This window comes from Vipera ursinii (genome assembly GCF_947247035.1).
Source record: "Vipera ursinii genome assembly, chromosome: 6".
In the NCBI taxonomy this organism is placed as follows: domain Eukaryota; kingdom Metazoa; phylum Chordata; class Lepidosauria; order Squamata; family Viperidae; genus Vipera; species Vipera ursinii.
In genome coordinates this window covers 8289130-8310580 of record NC_139515.1, presented here as the reverse complement: position 1 = coordinate 8310580, position 21451 = coordinate 8289130, and the positions used below count along the sequence as shown (strand labels likewise).

General features: G+C 44.4%; 1 protein-coding gene across 1 annotated transcript in view; it reads right to left on the bottom strand.

The window, feature by feature from the left end:
• Positions 1–21451, bottom strand: part of FRMD4A (FERM domain containing 4A) — a gene marked incomplete at its 5' end in the record, with an annotated part of 169301 nt that overhangs the window by 32535 nt on the left and 115315 nt on the right. Inside the window, one exon of the mRNA XM_083366245.1 lies at positions 16603–16744. Coding sequence (XP_083222371.1) covers positions 16603–16744 — 142 coding nt within the window. The remainder of the gene's footprint in view (positions 1–16602; positions 16745–21451) is intronic.

The following is a 21451-nucleotide window of genomic DNA, read 5'->3' as shown; positions in this document are numbered from 1 at the left end:
GCAACCCACTGTGGCCTCTTTAATGGAGCTGTTGTTGTTTAAAGATGTGTTTTGTACACATCCCACCCACCCACCCCATGCACAATTAATGCAGCAATCCAGGTGCATCCCTTGCACATTTCTAGCTGACCGTGTCAGCTTCCTAACCAAAGCCTAACTGAAGAACAGAATGACAGAGTTGGAAGGGACCTTGGAGGTCTTCTAGTCCAACCTCCTGCTCAAGCAGGAGACCCCCATACTGTTTCAGACAAATGTCCAGTCTCCTCTTAAAAACCTCCCGTGGTGCAGCACCCACAATTTCTAAGGGCAAGCCATTCCACTGGTTTATTGTTCTAGTTGTCAGGAAAGTCCTCCTTAGTTCCAGGTTGCTTCTCTCCTTGATGAGTTTCCATCTGTCGCTTCTTGTCCTGCCTTCAGGCGCTTTGGAGAATAGGTGGACCCCCGCTTTTTTGTGGCTGCCCCTCAGATACTGGAAGACAGCTATCATATCACCCTTAATCTGTCTTTTCACTAGACTAAAAGGTAAAGATAAAGGTTCCCCCACACATGCGTGCTAGTCATTTCCGACTCTAGGGGCTGGTGCTCATCTCCGTTTCAAAGCCGAAGAGCCAGCGCTTGTCCGAGGACGTCTCCGTGGTCATGTGGCCGGCATGACTAGACGCCAAAGGCGCACGGAACGCTGTTACCTTCCCACCGTAGCGGTCCCTATTTTTCTACTTGCATTTTTACGTGCTTTCGAACTGCTAGGTTGGCAGAAGCTGGGCCGAGTAACAGGCGCTCGCTCTGCTACGCGGCACTCAGGATTCGACCCGCCAAACTGCCGACCTTCTGATCGACAAGCTCAGCGTCCTAACCCACTGAGCCCCCGCGTCCCTTTTTGCTAGTCTAGCCGTACTCAATTCCTGAAGCCGTTCTCCGTGTGTCTTAGCCTCCAGCCCCCTAACCCTTTGTCAGTCTTTTTAAGAGCATCAACATCCTTTTTATATTGTGGTGACCAAAACTGGAGGCAGGATTCCAAAAGTGCGATCTAGCCAAGGCCTTATAATGCGGTACATCAATCTGGAAAGCTTTGTCGAGTTGCTGGAGGTGGCAGCCTAGCTCTGATTCACTGCCTCAAGGGGTCACTGAAGAATGAAATGTCACCACAAGGAGCCGACGACTCTTACAACTCTGACTCACAAATAGGATTTCCTTCACAGCAAAGAGCGAAGATAAGGGCGAGGTAGGAGACCATCTGGACTTACTCAGCACAGGATATACATATTATTTCTCTCTCTCTCTTGTGCTTGTCTGCCGCCTTGGTGACAGCACAACCGATGTTGTTCATCAAGCGAAAGGCTTCCCATGTTTCAGGAAGTTCACGTCCAAGTTTTGGCAAAGAGAAAAGATCGCCCACTGGTTTACACCCAGTAGGAAATTCCCCTCGGGATGCCGACAGCCAGCTGAAATCTAAGTGGCCTGTCTTGCCAACCCCCCCCCCCCAAAACTGTACTAAAGTATTTTAACTATGTGTGCAACCAGCTGGGGCAATTTTGTCAAAGTTGGTCTTCGGGATATTGGGCTGATTGTGAGTTATTTTGCATTTAGTTCGAGCTACTTTTAGCCCAAGACACAACATATTGTACAGGCAGTCCTCGACTTACAGCAGTTCATTTAGTGAGTGTATGAAGTTACAACAGCACTGAAAGAGGTGACTTAGGATCATTTTTCACACTTATGACCTTTGCAGCATCCCCATGATCACACGATCAAAATTCAGACGCTTGGCAACTGACTCACTTTTATGACAGTCGCAGTGTCTCGGGGTCAAGTGATCCCCTTTTGCAATCTTCTAACAAGGAAAGTCCATAGGGAAGCCAGATTCACTTAACAACCGTGTGTCTAATTTAACAACTGCAGCAATTCCCTTAACAACAGTAACAAGAAAAGTCATAAAATGGAGCATAACTTACTTAACAACTGTCTGGCTTAGCGACGGAAATTTGGGGCTGAATTGTGGTTGTTAAGTCAAGGACCACTTGTATATCTTTTTTTTCATGCAACTATGTAGGAGCTTTTTTATACGAAGGGCACTGGTTAAAATACGACTGGCGATATAATTAAAGTTGGGTAAATCCTTTTATTATAAATGTTACTATCTGCAAATGTTCACTCGGGTTTTATACCATATTTGTTAAATGTTCTTTTAGGCTTAAGATGAAGTTGCTTTGTGTAAATCTCATGAGACTAATTGAGGCTTCTTGTCTACCTAGCCTTGACCCAAACCTGCCATTAAAACTGTAGAGATTACTTCACAGGTGGAAACTCTGAGTAAGTTCCCCATTCTCTCATTTTTGCAACAGATGGTTGCATATTTGCATCTCTAATGTATTGTTCTCCACGAGGTTCTTCCTGCAGAATCTACACCAAGGCAAAAATGTGTGAAATAATTTTAATGCCCCATTATGCACGCTGTCATTCAACTGGTCGATTTGTGTCTGGGAATCCAGTCCAGTGTGTATGTGTATTTAAATAATTTGATGACGAGATTCTAATCCTTTTCTAGAAGAAGCAGCTGTATTTCTCCCAACTTGGACTGGAGATTCTGACTTTTTGGGGCAAAGTTAGAATTATTATCATCTGTTCAATTTAGCTCTACCCAACTCCAGAAATAAAAATAAATAAATGACATTAGCCTCACTAAAATTGATTCACCAAAATGGCAGACACATTAGTAGGACAATACATGACCACAGTTTCAACTGGGAAACTGTGAGGATCCATTAAGCCAAGCCAAGTCCAAAAACTTTAGAGAATTCCTGGAAGCCTGGCATTCAGACCCATCAGTCATCAACAGCCACATAGAGATAAACAATATCTACATACCATTCAAAAGAGACAATAGAAAAGCTAAAAAGGAAACAAAAAGACCAACACATCTCCTAGCTAGCAATCAACATCCAGATGAGTGGAGATTAACACCAAGATTAACAGTAGACCAACTATCAACTCAGGCAAACAAGCTAACAATAAACAACAGCCCAATTCAGGACCATCAAATCCACTCCTACCAACATTGACAGGGCAACTACGGTAAAGGTAAAGGTTCCCCTGCACATGCGTGCTAGTCGTTTCCGACTCTAGGGGCCGGTGCTCATCTCCGTTTCAAAGCCGAAGAGCCAGCGCTTGTCCGAGGACGTCTCCGTGGTCATGTGGCCGGTATGACTAGACGCCAAAGGCGCACGGAACGCTGTTACCTTCCCACCGTAGTAGTCCCTATTTTTCTACTTGCATTTTTACATACTTTCGAACTGCTAGGTTGGCAGAAGCTGGGACGAGTAACAGGCGCTCACTCTGTCACGTGGCACTCGGGATTCGACCCGCCAAACTGCCGACCTTCTGATCGACAAGCTCAGCGTCCTAACCCACTGAGCCACCGCGTCCCTTAGGCAACTACGGTACTAGTACATAAAAGGAGAGCAAACCCACTCCCTACTACTGTAGCACTGATGATGTTACCTAGTTTGGTAACGAAATGTTTGCAAGAAAACAACCAAGGTCAGAGAACACCCAGGACCCGACAGTCCTTCTACTCCACAAACCGCACTCCCTTCTAACACGGATGATGTTCCCTAGTTTGGTAATGAAACGTCTGCAATAAAACAATCAAGCTCAGAGAGCATTAAGGAACCCCCCACATCCTTTTGGATCAAATAACTACAAGGACAAAGGTTGTCATGGTCTGAATGCTGAGGAATTCAAGGTGACAGCTTCAATTATGCCACCGTGTCCACTTCTTGGTATACATTCCCAAGTTGAACGCCCATTTCACGGGCAGGGTGCTAAGCTGGACAGCTTAGTATAGCTTTTCCCTTTCCTAATAAAGAATTGGAAAAAATAAAAGAGGCAATGAATGAAGGTCCTATCAAAATCCGGTAGTGAGATCAACACATGAAAAACTGTCTACAGTTCTGGTCACCGGCGCTGAAAAATGGAGATTGTGGAAGTGGAAAAGCAACTACAGAAGGTGACTTCAAGGATCAGAAAGCTAGCAGAGTTCCACTACCAGGAGAAAAAAAACACCAAAACCCAAATATATGGCATCTGCAGTTATTTAACTTGTAGTGAAAACAAAAACATGCTACAGGACATGAAATCACACCAGTATGGAACATCTGGATAGGAAACTCTCCCTTTCTACCCAAAATTTTCCTACTTGGCTCATTCATAAAAACAAATGGGAGGAACTAGCTGAAGATCTCCTTCTTTACACAACACATATTGAAATTGTGAACTACCTCCTTGATGTGTCATCACGATGTAAAAAAGATATTGAGACTGTAGAAAGAGTACAGAGAAGAGCAACAAAGATGATTAGGTGACTGGAGGCTAAAACATATCAGGAACAGTTGCTGGAATTGGGTATGTCTAGTCCAGGGGTAGGCAACCTTGGCTCTTTTATGACTCATGGACCTCAACTCCCAGAATTCTTGAGACAGCTATGCTGTCTCAGGAATTCTGGGAGTTGAAGTCCATGGGTCATAAAAGAGCCAAGGTTGCCTATCCCTGGTCTAGTCTAATGAAGAGAAGGACGAGGGGGGACATGTTAGCCGTGTTCCAATATCTCAGGGGCTGCCCCAAAGAAGAGGGAGTCAAGCTATTCTCCAAAGCGCCCGAAGGCAGGACAAGAAGCGACGGATGGAAACTAATCAAGGAGAGAAGCAACCTGGAACTAGGGAGAAACTTTCTAACAGTGAGAACAATTAACCAGTGGAACGCCTTGCCTCCAGAAGCTGTGGGTGCTCCAACCCTGGAGGTTTTTCAGAAGAGTCTGGACAGCCACTTGTCTGGAATGGTACAAGGTCTCCTGTGTGAGCAGGGGGTTGAAGACCTCTAAGGTCCCTTGCAACTCTGTTATTCCGTTTTTATTCATATTCAGGCAATAGGATTTATCTCCCTCCTGGATGGCTTAAAGCATGAGAGAAAGAAATTCTCCATTTCATGCCCTAATTCTATTACTTCTTGACTAGGAGGGTCAAAAAAATCTCAAGATGGAGGCTGTCATCATATGACGGAAGCCCCAGTCTCTTTTTATGTAGCTCACAAGTGTGACCCATAAATCACGTTTGTAGCCTATGGCTTTATTTTCCCTGTCCCTTTGCTTTGTTATTTTCCTCCAAATCTCTAATGCTTCATTAAATTACACCTTCCTTAGTTTAATAACAATGATAATAGAGATGCATTGTTTTCCTTTGCTTTTCGACATTCAGCAGTCCTCTTTATTTTAAGTTAATAAACAAGAGGAAACATTAGACATCCCATTTTGGGTTCCTGAACTAAAGTCAGGATAAAAATCTAATAAGTGACCAATAACAGGACTGAGCTTTACCAGATAAGAGTCTCCTGGGTGTGTGTGTGTGTGTGTGTGTGTGTGTGTAGAGGGCAGCTAAGGTGAACTTTATCAATGTCTGGAATTCGATCAACAAAATACCGCATTCCTAAAGGCATTTCCTGGGCTTCACTTATCTTGTTTAAACAATCAAAGGTAGGTGTGTGTGTGTGTGTGTGTGTGTGTGTGTCAAAATAAACAAACTGAAAGGCACCGATCAGCTTGCAAACAAACCACAGATTGTTTGTGGCACCCCTGGAGAACCCGAAGGAAGAGAAAAACAATAATACTTCTCTTCATAGGCTTCAAAGGAGAACAAACTGGAATGCAAGTTATTTTGAGCTAACTGGTCAATGATCATTAATGGAGTGGAGTGGAGTGGAGTGGAGTGGAATGGAATGGAATGGAATGGAATAGAAGAATAGAATAGAATAGAATAGAATAGGATAGGATAGGATAGGATAGGATAGGATAGGATAGGATAGGATAGGATAGAATAACTATTGCAAAATAGAATACAACAGAATAGAACAGAGAATAGAAAACAGAGAATAGTATAGAATAGAATAGAATAAATAAGAATAAATAAGAACAGAGAACAGAACAGAACAGAATACTTAATTGGCCAACTGTGATTGGACATGCACGGAATTTGTCTCCGGTGCAGAAGCTTCTTAGAAGCTACTTAGATGAGAAGTGAAATATTTTCAAATAAAAATGCCTTTTGGAAAAAGACACCTTTAGGACACCCGTGACTAGGACGATTGAGAATTTCCACAGAAATTGGAAATCATGGACATCAGTGGAACAACCTGCCTCCAGAGGTGGTGAATGCTCCAACACTGGAGGTTTTTAAGAAGAGACTGGACAGCCATTTGCCTGAAATGGTATAGGGTTTCCTGCCTGAGCAGGGGGTTGGACTAGATGACCTCCAAGGTCCCTTCCAACTTATTATTATTATTATTTAAAAAACAACAACAACATAGGTCTAGGCTAGGATCTTTCTTTCTGATACCCATCTGCCATAATATCACCAACACCAAGTATTTCCTGCCACCCAACTACCCAGAGAAACCCACCACCCAGACTTGGTAGGGTTATGGCTGATTATGAAATAACATCCTGCAACTGCCATCTCTGGAAGCAAAGCAGATATTCCATCTCTGGTAGCTGCTCCATCTCCGCCTTCCCCATGTCTTATCTCCTGCCAACAGCTCGACAGTAACAGCTGATGCCTCTTACATCTCGACCTTCCTTTTTAGACAATGTGTTCCAATGTTTATAACTTCAAAACACGAGCCAACTAGTGGTGGGCCTTGTATCCTAGTTACCACAAAAAGTTTCCTCCCAGTTTCCAGAACTGCCTCGATTATATTTCTCTCTTGGTTGAGCAGAACTGAATTCTTCAAGATAGAATAGAATATTCGATAGCAGGGGTCTTCAAACGTGGCCCTTTTATGACTTTTGGACTTCAACTCCCAGAATTCCTCAGCCAACGTGGGGGAACTAGGGCCCCCTTCATGACTCGTGGACTTCAACTCCCAGAATTCCTCAGCCAGCGTGCCTGGCTGAGGAATTCTGGGAGTTGAAGTCCACGAGTCAGAAAAGGGCCAAGTTTGAAGACCCCTGCTTTATAGAATAGAATATCCCAAAGGTGCTTTCTCAAAAGGCAACCGGACTTTGGTTTTTTTGTTTTTTGTTTTCCCTTGAAGACATTTCACTTCTCATCCAAGAACCAAAAGAGTCAGAACTGAAGAAGCTTCTCGGGTGAGAAGCGAAACGTCTTCAAGAGAAAAACAAAGAAAAGTCCAACTGCCTTTTGAAAAAACACCTTTGGGACAATCACAAACTGGATGACTGAGGATCTCCATAGATAGAATAGAATAGTTTATTTGGCCAAATGTGATTAGACACACAGGAATTTGAACGTGCAAAGCAACAGAATGATAATGATAATCATCATCATCATCATCATCATCATACCAACAATAAAGAAGATAAGAAGGACAATAATAACACTACAGTTATACAACATGGTAAACGTATATAGCCATTATACAGTACTGCGAGAATTAGCTGTTCAGCAGAGTGATGTCAGTGGTTGTCTAAAATTTTTATCTTGGGAAGACCCCCCCCCCAAAAAAAACCAACGCCAGAATTCAGCCATCAGTGGTTTGTATGCATTTTGCCTTACAAACTATAGTCCTGACATAGCTCTTTGGATAAAAGCATGCCCTCAGCCAGTTTATCAAGTAGGTGTGAAGATTTCCAAATCTACCTACACATCAGTTGGGCAAGAACTAACCTTCTTTCACACCCAGAATCCTTGCTAAATCGGGGGGGGGGGGCATATGTTTTTCAAAAGGAAATGTAATTGTAAGACTAAAACATATGAAGAATGCTGGAGAAGGACGAGGGGGGACATGATAGTAGTCTTCCAGTACTTGAAGGGCTACCACAAAGAAGAGAGGGGTCAACTTATTTTCCAAAGCACCAGAAGGCAGGATAAGAAACAACGGATGGAAACCAATCAAGGAGAGAAGCAACCTGGAATTAAGGAGAAACTTCCTAACAGTGAGGACCATTAACCAGTGGAACGGCTTGCCTTCAGAAGTTGTGGGTGGTCCAACACTGGAGGTTTTGTGATGGCTGAGTGGGTGCTTGGTTAATTCGTATTATTCTAGAGATGAAGCTAGGAGATTGACTGAATATTAGCTACAAAGCCAAGTTTATAATGCTTGAAAGAACGTGAGGCTGAAGTTTGTGACAGATATCGTTTCTTCTCCTGGGTCAGAGACCTCTGTCTTTACACACTGCTATGGGTTACTCGTCCCAGCTTCTGCCAACCTAGCAGTTCGAAAGCACGTAAAAATGCAAGTAGAAAAATAGGGACCGCTCCGGTGGGAAGGTAACAGCGTTCCGTGCGCCTTTGGCGTCTAGTCATGCCGGCCACATGACCACGGAGACGTCCTCGGACAAGCGCTGGCTCTTCGGCTTTGAAACGGAGATGAGCACCGGCCCCTAGAGTCGGAAACGACTAGCACGCATGTGCGGGGGAACCTTTACCTATGGGTTGCTATGTCAGTCCATTATGAAATTGATCCTCCCATTTTTAAATAAATGCTTCAATTATGCAAAGCTTAGAATATTTAGGCTTTGTGTTTTAATGTTTCTTTTTTTCTTTTTTTCTTTTTTTCTTTCTTTCTTTCTTTCTTTCTTTCTTTCTTTCTTTCTTTCTTTCTTTCTTTCTTCCTTCTTTCTTTCTTTCTTTCTTTTTTTTTTTTAAAGAACACTGTGGAGATATCCTGGGCACGGAATAACAAAGGACTTACTAAAACCAAAATTGACTGACCAAGGTTTATGGCCATTAATTGTTCTTCAAAAAAGAACACACTGTTCCTTCCCCTTTCAATTATATTTCTGAGAGATAGAGTAAATGTTTAGTTTTCTTCCCACTGATACACAAAACATGGATTTTCTGGGCTGAGGATCTAACTTGGGCACCAACTCCAGAGGGAATCTCCAAATTCTAATCAAAAACAGAGCAGATTCCAAATAAGGATTTTATCGGTTAAAAAAAGAAAGACATTTTCTAAGCCGCTCTGACTTCTGGCAAGCATCTTCTCAACTGTATAAAATTAAAATTGCTTTGGTGGCAGACGGCTTTGAACTGACAAACACATCTTGGAGGTCCCAGAAAAACAGACTGAGCATAGGCCAATAAGCAGATGCAGACACCACCACTAACGATAGGGAGAAACCTAGTCAGGTAGTCCCGGACTTACGGCCACAATTGAGCTCAAATTTTCTGTTGCTAAGCGAGACATTGGTTGAAGTGAGCTTTGCTCTACTTTACAAACTTGCTTGCCACAGTTGTAAAATGAGTCGCTGCAGTTGCTAAGTCGGTAACACGGTTGTTTGCTGAAGCTGGCTCCCCCCCATTGACTTTGCTTGTCAGAAGGTCGCAAAAGGGGAGCACTGCGACCGTCATAAATACGAGTCGGTTGCCAAGCGTCTGAATTCTGATCACGTAACCCTGGGGATGGCGGCAACGGTCGCAAGTGTGGAAAACGGCCATAAGTCACTTTTTTCAGTGCCGTCGTAACTTTGAACGGTCGCTAAACAGTTGTAAGTGGAGGACGACCTGAAGTGAAGACGGGCTTATGGCTGCTGTCCTTGGTTCTTTTCCAAGGATTTTGGTGAACAGAACTGGATTAGGATATGGCTAAATCTTCCGTTGAGAAATAAGCAGGAAAGGATTTCTGCCAGTGGAAGAGGTGATGGGATAGAGCAGAGGTCCCCAACCTTTTGGGCACCAGGGACCGGTGCCTTGGAGAAAGTTTTTTACTGCGGACTGGAGAGTGCGTGGTTTTGTGTGCTGCCTGCATCCCACGGATGGGGCTTTGCTTGTTTGTGCGGACTGGTTGCTGGCATGCCGCGGCCTGGTACCGGTCCATGGACCAGGGGGTTGGAGACCCCTGGGATAGAGTCTCCCTACTACAACAAGCAGGAATAGGGACATTCTGGTCTCTGAAGATGGAGGAGGACATCTTGGACGGACATGTTTTCTCGTTTGCAATCTGTAGCTCGTGTGGAGGAGATTCATTCTCTGAGCTTGTGGGTTGGTTTCCGAACGCTTCGTTACCAAGCTAGGTAACATCCTCAGCAGAGTTTAGGGGGCGTCAGTGTTGGTGTTCTTCTGCTTATAAGGGCTTCAGGTGTGTGTGTGTCAAGTGAGGGCCTCATGATGGCTGTTGTGATGGGACAGGTGAGTCATCAGTGACAGGCTTGGAATGAGTCTTGTGATGGGGAGGTTACCTCAGTCAGGGTCCTGGGCAGGTGAACTGCTGGCGGAAGGAGGAGACGGGGGTGGGGTGGGTTGCGTGGCTTGGCTGAGGGTCGGTGCTGTCTCTGGTTGGCTGTGCGGTTGACACGTCAACCCTCAACCAGCCTACGAGCCCCCTCAGGATCCAAACCAACTGCACAGCCAACCAGAGACAACACCCACCCTCAACCAACCCACGCAAGCCCCCCACTTCCACCAGCAGTTCACCTCCCAAGGACCCTACGTGAGGTAACCTCCCCATCACAAGCCTGTCACTGATGACTCACACCTGACCCATGGCAAGACCCTCACTCAACACATCCAGACCTGAAGCCCTCATAAGCAGAAGAACACCCCTTAAGCTCTTCTAAAGGTGTTACCTAGCTTGGTAACGAAGCGTTTGGAAACTGACCCACAAGCTCGGAGAACGAAGCTCCTCCACACGAGCTACAGATATTCGCCACTGCTGCAAACAAGAAAAAATTTCCATCTAAGATGTCCTCCTTCATCTTCAGAGACCAGGATGTTCTTACTCTACCTTGGGTCAGCTGTCCCAGTGTATGAGCGACAGGCCTTCCTTCTTGAACCCAAGCCTCAACTTGGGTAAGAGGCTAGGAGACTGAATCTGCTCCTAACCAGACAGGTTAACAACCATTCGTTTAGGCAACTGTTTGAAGACACAATTGCAGGGAGTGAAGTGATTTATGACCAGCCCTCACACTAATGACCATTCCAGCAATATGACCAAAATTTGGCAACCAGCAGTTATTTACAATGCCCAGTTGCCGTCTGATAAGCAAAGTCAATGGGAGAAACTGGGTTAACGACGCGATTCGCTTAACAACCAGGACAAAAAAAGGTCCCAAAATCAGGCATGGCCCCTTAACTGCTGCCGTGCTTAGGAACAGAAATTCTGCTCCCAATTGTAAAGGGGCTGGACTAGAAGACCTCCAGGATCCCTTCCAACGGTTATTCTGATATTCTGTTAAGTCGAGGACTACCTGTATTGCACCAACATGCTAAATGCATTTCCTTTAATTGTATCAGACACCAAGAGACTCTCAACTTACTTTAGATTCCAACTTAACCCAAGGGTTGGGTGCAATTTAGGCAAAAAAAATATCAAACCCATCGTTCTTAAGTTGCCTATTCCAAAAAATTTCTTAGCTGTAGCGGAGAACTTCTTAGCCAGCGTGAAGATAAATAGATCCTGTAGCTGTCGGTCTTGTCTATCTTTCCTTCCTCTGCTTTTGTGACATAAGAGATGCACAAATAGGGAGATTGCGACTGTGCAGAACTTGAGCAAGGCTGCCATAAACACTGGAAGGCATTATAGTTTATCACCACCGCTGTGTAAATATTAACAGTCACAAGTGTTCCCTTTCCTCCGCACAAAGCGCCAGCTGGACCACACGCTCTGTCATAACACTTTACTTTATATGGCAACCTGTCCATGGTAAATCCTTTTTCCATGCTTGGAAGGATAAAATAACAAGCTCTAAGCTTAATTCAAAGGCGAACTGTTTTGATCACTGTTTGGAACCCCTGCCAAAAGAAAAAAAGGGGAATTCTTAAGCGTTTTCCTCATCTGACTTCCTCTTAATCTGAACATTTACTTGGACTACCCAAAGCATCTTGCTTTCAAGCTCAGAAATGAAGTCCATTACTGGTGTAGAATTCCAGTAAGTTGCTTTTTCACTCTCAATGTTCAGATTGCAGCCATCTGGGATAACCCCTGGTTTAATTCAAGAAACCAGTTGACCGGTCTCGAGGACCGGTTGTCGTTCACAACTTCAACACGACAAAGCTCTTATGCCATCTCCCTAGACAGTTTGTTCCCCTGTCAAATTGCCGCTTTCGTCACAACACTTGCAATGTTGATCAGAAGGTCGGCAGTTTGGCGGGTCGAATCCCGAGCGCCGCGTAACAGAGTGAGCGCCTGTTACTCATCCCAGCTTCTGCCAACCTAGCAGTTCGAAAGCACGTAAAAATGCAAGTAGGAAAATAGGGACCACTACGGTGGGAAGTGTTCCGTGCGCCTTTGGCGTCTAGTCATGCTGGCCACATGACCACGGAGACGTCCTCGGACAAGCGCTGGCTCTTCGGCTTTGAAACGGAGATGAGCACCGGCCCCTAGAGTCGGAAACGACTAGCGTGCATGTGTGGGGGATCCTTTACCTTTACCTTTATTATAAATGCAGTTCCTGCATTTCTAACGGCAACTAAACTTAGGGCTCTACATAGATGCTCAGTTTGTCATTCCCAAGTTGCGGCCCTCAGGTGGAATGGTAGAGACTGGGAAAGGTAACAGCCTCTGCAGTTCCTTCTTGTTGGTACAGTTAAAAAAAGAATCGGAGTCCAGGCAAACAATGCGAAATGCAAACAATGGGGGTGAAAATGCTGAAAGTGGAAGATCGGTAGCTAACTTGGGGTCAGGAAGAGTCCGGGAGCAGCTCTTTTGACGAAGCCATCTTATTAAAAAAAAAGGCAGAAGTTTTCACGAGCTACAGCTGCTCCTCACCTCAATAAACACACTGAACAGCTGGACTTAGGCTGTCATGGTTCCGATGAATGAGACAACTCAAACAAATTGCAGGCATATTATTTATCTAAAAAGTCTTAGTAATGAAACGAAACATGGAGGGATGCCAGAATCTGAAATCTCCTCCCCCCCCAAACCCATCGTAACACACACACAATCCCCACCCTTATCTAGACGTCATAAATCACATTATCCAATTAGTTTTACATACACGAGGTCTCACCTCCCATTCTGTACGTGGGCTTTTCTAATCTTCTCAAAATAGTCTTTAGAAAATTCCCTCCCTTCAAGATTCAAAGCGAATCAGATTAAACAAAAAGGCTGTCTCTTACATTGTCAGTGCAAAAACATGCCAATGTTCGCAGCATTGACATAGGCCAGATTTAAATTGGAAGGGAGGAAGTGGGGAGGGGAAGGAAGGCCAGTTGCAGAGATTACATGATTGACAAGACTGCAATTATCAGTTGCAATGTGTTAAAATCCACTGCAGTTGTGGAGGCTCTTCTGAGATGGCCCGAAACCTTTTGAGATACCGGGAGTTTGGCAATCTCTTGCTCAAGGCTGTTATTCTCTGGTCTCTCCTGCCCCGCCCTGCAAAATAGTGGCTTTGGGTTCTGTGGTAGAATGTCATGAGGCTCAAACTATTCTGAAAAAGGTACTTGTAATCTCTTTTGCGTGCAACTGTGCCTCAGCAGAGAAGAGCAACAAAGATTAGGGGATTTGAGGCTCAAATATATGAAGAACAGCTACAGGAATTGGGGGTGTCCAGTCTAACAAACGCGGGACACGGTGGCTCAGTGGGTTAGGACGCTGAGCTTGTCGATCGGAAGGTCGGTAGTTTGGCGGGTCGAATCCCGAGTGCCGCATAGCAGAGCGAGCGCCTGTTACTAGTCCCAGCTTCTGCCAATCTAGCAGTTCGAAAGCACGTAAAAATGCAAGTAGAAAAATAGGGACCACTACGGTGGGAAGGTAACAGCGTTCCGTGCGCCTTTGGCGTCTAATCATGCCGGCCACATGACCACGGAGACATCCGCGGACAAGCGCTGGCTCTTCGGCTTTGAAACGGAGATGAACACCGGCCCCTAGAGTCAGAAACGACTAGCATGCATGTGCGGGAGAACCTTTACCTTTAATCTAACGAAAAGAAGGACTCTTTGTGTGTGTGTGTGTGTGTGTGTGTGTGACATGATAACAGTCTTACAGTACCCGAGGGGCTTCTACAAAGAAGAGGGAGTCAAGCTATTCTCCAAAGCGCCTGAAGGCAGGGCAAGAAGCAACAGATGGAAACTTATCAAGGAGAGAAGCAACCTAGAACTAAGGAGAAATTTCCCGACAATGAGAACAATTAATCAGTGGAACAACTTGCCTTCTGAAGTTGTGGGTGCTCCATCGCTGGAGGTTTTCCAGAAGAGATTGGACAGCCATTTTTCTGAAATGGTACCTGGTCTCCTACTTGAGCAGGGGGTTGGACTAGAACAGGGGTGTCGAACTCAATTTCATTGAGGGCTGCATCAGCATTGCGGTTGCCCTCAAGGGGCCAGGTGGGCGTGGCCTACTGGGTGGGCGTGGCTAGAGTGCGTATGGCCTACTGGGTGGGCGTGGCGAGCTCTACATCGTTCCCATCAAGGGTGCCTATGGGGGCCTGGGCAGGAGTGGGACAGATCTGAGGGTCTCTGGCAGAAGGAGGGTCTCTGGGCCAGGGCCAAGGCAGTGGGGGCCATTCCCTCACTGTTTCCAGGATGGCTTCGTGGGCTGCATGAAACCACTTCGCGGGTCGGATCTGGCCCCCAGGCCTTGTGTTTGACATGTCTGGACTAGAAGGTTAGGAGACCTCCAAGGTCCTTTCCAACTCTTGTTATTCTATCCCCTCTGCCTTTCCCTCCTCCTCCTTAAATATTCCAATTTAAATCCTCCATCAGCGAAGTCACTCTATACTTCTGACGTAGTAGCCAACAGCTTACATGTTAAGTCAGAAAAGGTGCTATTTCTGAGTTTCCGCTGCCTTCGACTAACAAGACCCCCTCCCTACAATAACTCAGTCATGTCTCTCAGACCAACCCAAATTCTAAGGTTCCCGTTGGGATAAAATTAGAGAAGACACCCCCCCCTCCGCCCCATGTTTGAAATAAAAGACGGGATATAAATCATCAAACCATCAAAAGGAAGCCCTTAAGAGGACTTCAAAACCTTCTTTGTGCTCAACACAGCTACTGTTTGTTTGCAACCACTGCAGGACAGCAGGGAAAATCCACAATGCCTTAGTCAGAACTGGTGATACCCCCAGTAATTGAACCCTGTGGAATTTGTCTGTTCTCAAAGCTCTCTGAACTTTGCAGCATGAAAAGGGCCCCACGCCAAAAAAGAGTTGGCTGGGATTTGGTCATCACGTAGCAATAGCACCTAGACTTACAGTATATATACAGAGCCTTTGTGGAGCAGTGGGCTAATGCCTCCTTAAGTAACACCAGCTGCCTGCAATTAGTGCAGGTTCGCATCCCACCAGGCTCAAGGTTGACTCAGCCTTCCATCCTTCCGAGGTAGGTAAAATGAGGACCCAGATTGTTGGGGGCAATAAGCTGACTTTGTAATAATGCCGCCTGAGATGGGGCCGAAAGCCCTAATAATAAGCAGGCATATACATAGAATGAAGGCTATTGCTAAGCACATTGATTTGTGCTTTAAATTGTAAGCCGCCCTGAGTCTTCGGAGAAGGGCAGGATATAAATGGGATTAAAATTAAAAAATTAAAAATTAAAATTATACCACTTCATACTGCTTTTACAGCCCTCTCTAAGGGGTTTACAGTGTCAGCATATTGCCCCCCAACAATTTGGGTCCTCATTTTAGAATAGAATAGAAAATAACAACAATAAAGTTGGAAGGGACCTTGGAGGTCATCTAGTCCAACCCCCTGCTCAGGCAGGAAACCCTATACCATTTCAGACAAAAAGTTGTCCAGTCTCTTCTTAAAAACTTCCAGTGTTGGAGCATTCATGGCTTCTTGAGGCAGGTTGTTCCACTGGTTAATTGTTCTAACTGCCAGGAAGTTTCTCCTTAGTTCCAGGTTGCTTCTCTCCTTGGTTAGTTTCCATCCGTTGCTTCTTGTCCTGCCTTCAGGGGCTTTGGAGAATAGCTTGACTCCCTCTTCTTTGTGGCAGCCCCTGAGATATTGGAAGGCTGCTATCATGTCACCCCTCGTCCTTCCCTTCATTAGACTAGAGTAGACATACCCAATTCCAGCAACCTACTGCCAATACGGAATGCACAGTAGTGATGCCACAGGCCAATGCTAATAACAGTCCTGAGCGAGCCGGTATACCTGACAGCCGCTAAGTGGGGAGAACAGCCCAGCAACCTCAGCGAGGTCGGAGAAACTCTGAGTACAACCGCCCAACAGACTCAACCTATAGGAAGTGTTGTTACTGGTTCTCATCCAAAATTTCGTAATGTTGTTTGGTTAACATGAAAAAGGGGAAGACGTTACGGGTGTTGTGTTTACCACATGTGCAGCTCTATCATTCATTGCTATTGCGTCAAATTGCTACTCTAGGATTCACCTATAGTGTTTCCGTTCCTGTAGTTGTATATTCTCTCTCTCTCTCTCTCTCTCTCCTCCCCCCCTAAGAAATGTGGCTGTGGCACAGTGAGGCCTTGTATTGTATTTACTGACTCCACGTGAAACATTCACCGACCTCGGAAGGATGGAAGGCGGAGTCAACCTTGAGCCAGTCAGAATCGAACTGCTGGCAGTCGGCAGAGTCAACCTGAGATATTGCCTTCTAACCAATGAGCCACTACGACGCTACCTAAGTGTGATTACAGTCAGTTCCCGGGCATTTTTGTTTAACCAGCTGAAAAGGGACCTACCTGAAGACAAAAGGCTGCCACTGCTGCCGCTGATAATCTTCCCTTTGCTGCCCATGTTGGCTAATTTGGAGGTCTTCAGCGTTCCCGTTTCTGTCAAGTCAATGGCAATTTCGCTTAGGCTTCTTGTCGCGTGGATTTTGGACTGAGGAGAGAGGAAACGAACAAATCCGTGACAAGGAAACCAAAACCTTCTCTTAAGATATTTCCTTCTGGGTGTCATCAGAAGCTTTCAGCACCAACATCTTATCCCTGAGGCAGGACAGTTTGTCCAAAGGAGGAAGAACCTTGTCCTCCTCCCGAAAATAACTAGGGATGGTCTTCTACATGAACCTGGTGCTAAATATATTAGATGCAGAAAGACCTGAGGTGATTAAATGGAAAGGGCGGTATATAAATGGAATAAAATAAAATAAATAAATAAATAAATAAAACTGTGGTGGTGCTGAGGATGATGAGTCCTTCACAAAATCATCAAAGTGGATTCCAAGGACTACATTTCTCAAATCACGTGAGTGTCTAAGTTTAGCAGTGAAATAATTGGTCTCCATTCGTGCCCAACTCCTCACAATTTCCATAAAAATACATAAAATTAATGAGTCATGGCCTAAAACAGTTGTTTTTCAACCTTGGCAACTTTGAGGATTTATGGCTATCAGCTCCCAGAAGTCAACTCCTGGCATTCTTCAGCTCTAGGAGTGGAAGTTCACCCATCTTAAAGGTGTCAAGTGTGGAACACACTGGTCTAAAACAACAAAACCTTTCAGAGAAGCCACTGTAGTTTCTTGAGCCATGCTTGCAAATGTTGATGCATCTGAGAGAACCTATCATTGATTATTAATGCTAAAAGCTTCTTGCTAAAGTTGTTTAATAAATCTCATCCGTTTGGCTGTAACTCTGATCCTGATACATTTTCATAGGTTACTTTTAGATCTCTAAAGTCTATGATAATGGTATCCAAATTCAGTAAAGGATTTTTCCAATTATCAACTGTCTTTCTCAGAGACAATGGGCAAATTAACACTCCTGGTTTTTTTCACATGCAACATTTACCGTATTTTCCGGCGTATAAGACGACTGGGCGTATAAGACGTCCCCCCAACTTTTGAGATGATTTTCAAGATTTTTCGTCTTATACGCCGGAAAATCAGCGAGCCCGGGAAGGCACGCCCTCCCCTCTCACTGTGGAGGAAGCAGGGCAGGCTGGCGTCTGGCGGGAGCCGGCAGGGCAGTCTTGCGCACGCACGCGCGCTCAGGACTGCCCTGCCGGCTCCCGCCCGACGCTCTTCCCTCTTGAGGCAGCATCGCTCCCCGGCTCCTAAGGAGTCCTCGGGGATGCTGCCTCAAGAGCCATGGCAGGCGCCTCACGCTCTTCCCTCTTGAAGCAGTATCGGCGGAGCCATCCGGCGTCGGGCGGGAGCCGGCAGGGCAGTCCTTCCCTCTTGAGGCAGCATCCCTGAGGACTCCTTAGGAGCCGGGGAGCGATGCTGCCTCAAGAGGGACGAGTGTTGGGCGGGAGCCAGCAGGGCAGTCCTGCACGTGCGTGCGTGCGCAGGACTGCCTTGCCGGCTCCCGCCAGATGCCAGCCTGCCCTGCTTCCTCCACAGTGAGAGGGGAGGGTGTGCCTTCCCGGGCTCGCTGATTTTCCGGTGTATAAGACGACTGGGCGTATAAGACGACCGACCCCCCAACTTTTGAGGTGATTTTCATGGGTTAAAAAGTCGTCTTATACGCCGGAAAATATGGTATTTTCAACAATAAGCGTTATCTATAAATACATTTGCTCAACTCCTCCTGATGGCAGTTAATTTATAAGCCATGTCTACAAGACATTTTTGTGGTTCAGGTTGCGTTTCTTCATCTGGTAATGACACACTAATGTAAATTTTTTGCAATCTGGGAAATCTCAATTTAATCAATTCAATCATCAAATTTGTCTCAAGGGCCTCGTGGCATTTCCGTACTGGCCTTTGATCTTTTTTTTTCCATGCTGAGGTTATCAATCCATACATTAAACCAAATGATCTTTTTAGTGTCATCTACAAATATAGGTGGTCCTTGACTTATGACCACAATTGAACCCAAAATTTCTCTTGCTCCGTGAAACCACTGACTTTGCTTGTTAGAAAGTCTCAAAAGGGGATCACGTGACCCCAGGATGCTGTGACCGTCATAAATACGAGTCAGTTGCCAAGCATCTGAATTGTGATCATGTGACCGTGAGGATACTGCAACAGTCGTAAGTGTGAAAAATGGTCCTAAAGTCACGTTTTCTTCAGTGCTGTTGTAACTTCCAAGAGTCACTAAATGAGCTGTTGTAAGTCAAGGACTAGCTGCATTAAGCAATCGTCATTTTCAGATCAGCCCTCAGAATTAAATAAAGCGGTGAAGAACATTAACCTTGACTGAAATAGGTGCAAATGGGCTTCTAAATATTTTGGGTTAAATGATCAAATTTCCAGCAGGGGAACACACACACACACACACACCTCAAAAAAATAATAATCCTGGAATAAGCATGTTTCTACTTGGAAATCACTTCTGGACTTTGTGCTTGAGGTGGAAAAAATGATATTATGTTTTTGGGTTTTACCGATTAGGCTGATATGCCGATACAGAAATGGCTAGTGTATACTACTATATAAGGGACGCGGTGGCTCAGTGGGTTAGGACACTGAGCTTATCGATCAGGTTGGCAGTTTGGCGGGTCGAATCCCGAGTGCCGCGTAACAGAGTGAGCGCCTGTTACTCGTCCCAGCTTCTGCCAACCCAGCAGTTCGAAAGCACGTAAAAAATGCAAGTAGAAAAATAGGGACCACTACGGAGGGAAGGGAACAGCGTTCCATGCGCCTTTGGTGTATAGTCATGCCGGCCACATGACCACGGAGACGTCCTCGGACAAGCGCTGGCTCTTCGGCTTTGAAACGGAGATGAGCACCGGCCCCTAGAGTTGGAAACGACTAGCATGCATGTGCGGGGGAAACTTTACCTTTACCTTTTATACTACTATAGAAATGTAAAAAGTTGAGATCTGATTTTAATGTCTGATTTTACTGCAACAGAGAGTCGAAAGTAAGTACCGTTTGTTTCTTCCCCTCCCCCTTTGTTCACACCTTTTTTTTGTTTTCCCCTTTTTCTACTGTTGTCCCCTCCTATTTGCAAAATTTTGTATTTTCACATTTTATGTTAGAAATGAATAAAACTAATAGAAAAAAATCCTGGAAAAAGGCAAAAAGTTTGGATATACAAAAGGTAAAAGAGCATAGTGACCTGAAGGAAAGAACTGGAACATAACGTCACATTGGCTACAAAGATGTTTCTGGGTTTTATTTTCTTAGAAGGGGTGTTTGATAGGATGGCAGTGGGGAAAAAAATTAAAAGTAAAACACTTCCTCCATCTTTATTGAGGAGTAAATCTTATAATATTCTGTCAGGCTTCCTTCCACTCAGCTGAAGACTGAATTCTCAAATGTGTAAACAGATGAAAAGTTTTGGGAACTTTGAACATTCCTTGAAATGTTTGTCCACCTCTCAGAACTTAAATTTTCTGCAGTTTAATTGCCAAAGCAGGGGTTTGGTTTTTTTATGACAGAAGTAAAACAGATGTCTTTCTAATTATCCATACGGCTTCTGGTACTGCAGGGTTGACTTCGCTGTACCATTGTTAATTGTTTCGCTCTTCGTTGTGGAACGAGAAATTGGATACGAGCACAACATTAAAATTAGGTATTCCCCCCAGCTTGGAAAATAGATCTGGAGGCTCACACTTCAGAGAATCAATTCACTCCTGTCGTTAAAAAAAAAATAAGGGCTACATCCGTTGCCAAAACATAACTTGCTTCCTGCCTTCATCATTTATCCACTCCTGACAAGGAATCCCTTGGGCTAAGACGAGAGAGATTTCCTGATTTCCTGCCACATGTGGACTCTACCTCCAGAATAGAAGGCATTTTACTTGGTTTTAAATGACACCGTTATGGAGAAAGAAAGAAAGAAAGAAAGAAAGAAAGAAAGAAAGAAAGAAAGAAAGAAAGAAAGAAAGAAAAAAAGAAAGAAAGAAAGAAAAAGAAAGAAAGAAACAAGAAAGAAAGAAAGAAAGAAAGAAAAGAGAAAAAACAGAGAAGAAAAAGAAAAAAGAAAAGAGAAGAAAGAGAAAGGAAAGAAAGAGAAAAAAGAGAAGAAAAAGAAAAAAGAGAAGAAAGAAAAAGAGAAGAAAGAAGAAAGAAAAAGAATGAAGAGAAGAAAGAGAAGAAAAAGAAAAAAGAGAAGAAAGAAAAAGAGAAGAAAGAAAAAGAATGAAAAGAGAAGAAAGAGAAGACAAAAAAAGAAAGAAAAAAAAGAAAAAGAAAGAGGAAAGGAAGAATGAAAGAAAAAGAAAAAAGAGAGAAGAAAGAAAGGAAAAAGAAAAAATAGAGAGAGACGAGAAAGAAAAAACAGAGAAGAAAAAGAAGAAAAAGAGAAAAAGAAAAAAGAGAGAAGAAAGAAAAAGAAAAAAGAGAGAAGGAAGAGAAAAAAGAAGAAAAAGAGAAAAAAGAAGAAAGAAGAAAGAAAAAAGAATGAAAAGAGAAGAAAGACAAGACAAAAAAGAGAAAAGAAAGAAAAAGAAAGAAAAAAGAAAGAAAGAAAGAAAGAAAGAAAGAAAGAAAGAAAGAAAAAAAGAAAGAAAGAAAAAGCTAGGAAGCAGTGGTTCAAAAGCAGCTCAGGAATTTAAACTAACTACCTGCAGAATGACCACTGCATTTTCAAAATATGCCAACCTGCCTCTTTGACATCCTTGCTAGGGAATGGCATCCAGACAGTAATCTACAACTTACCACCATAGGTTTAGTGACTGCCTGAAGTCTCAACAGCA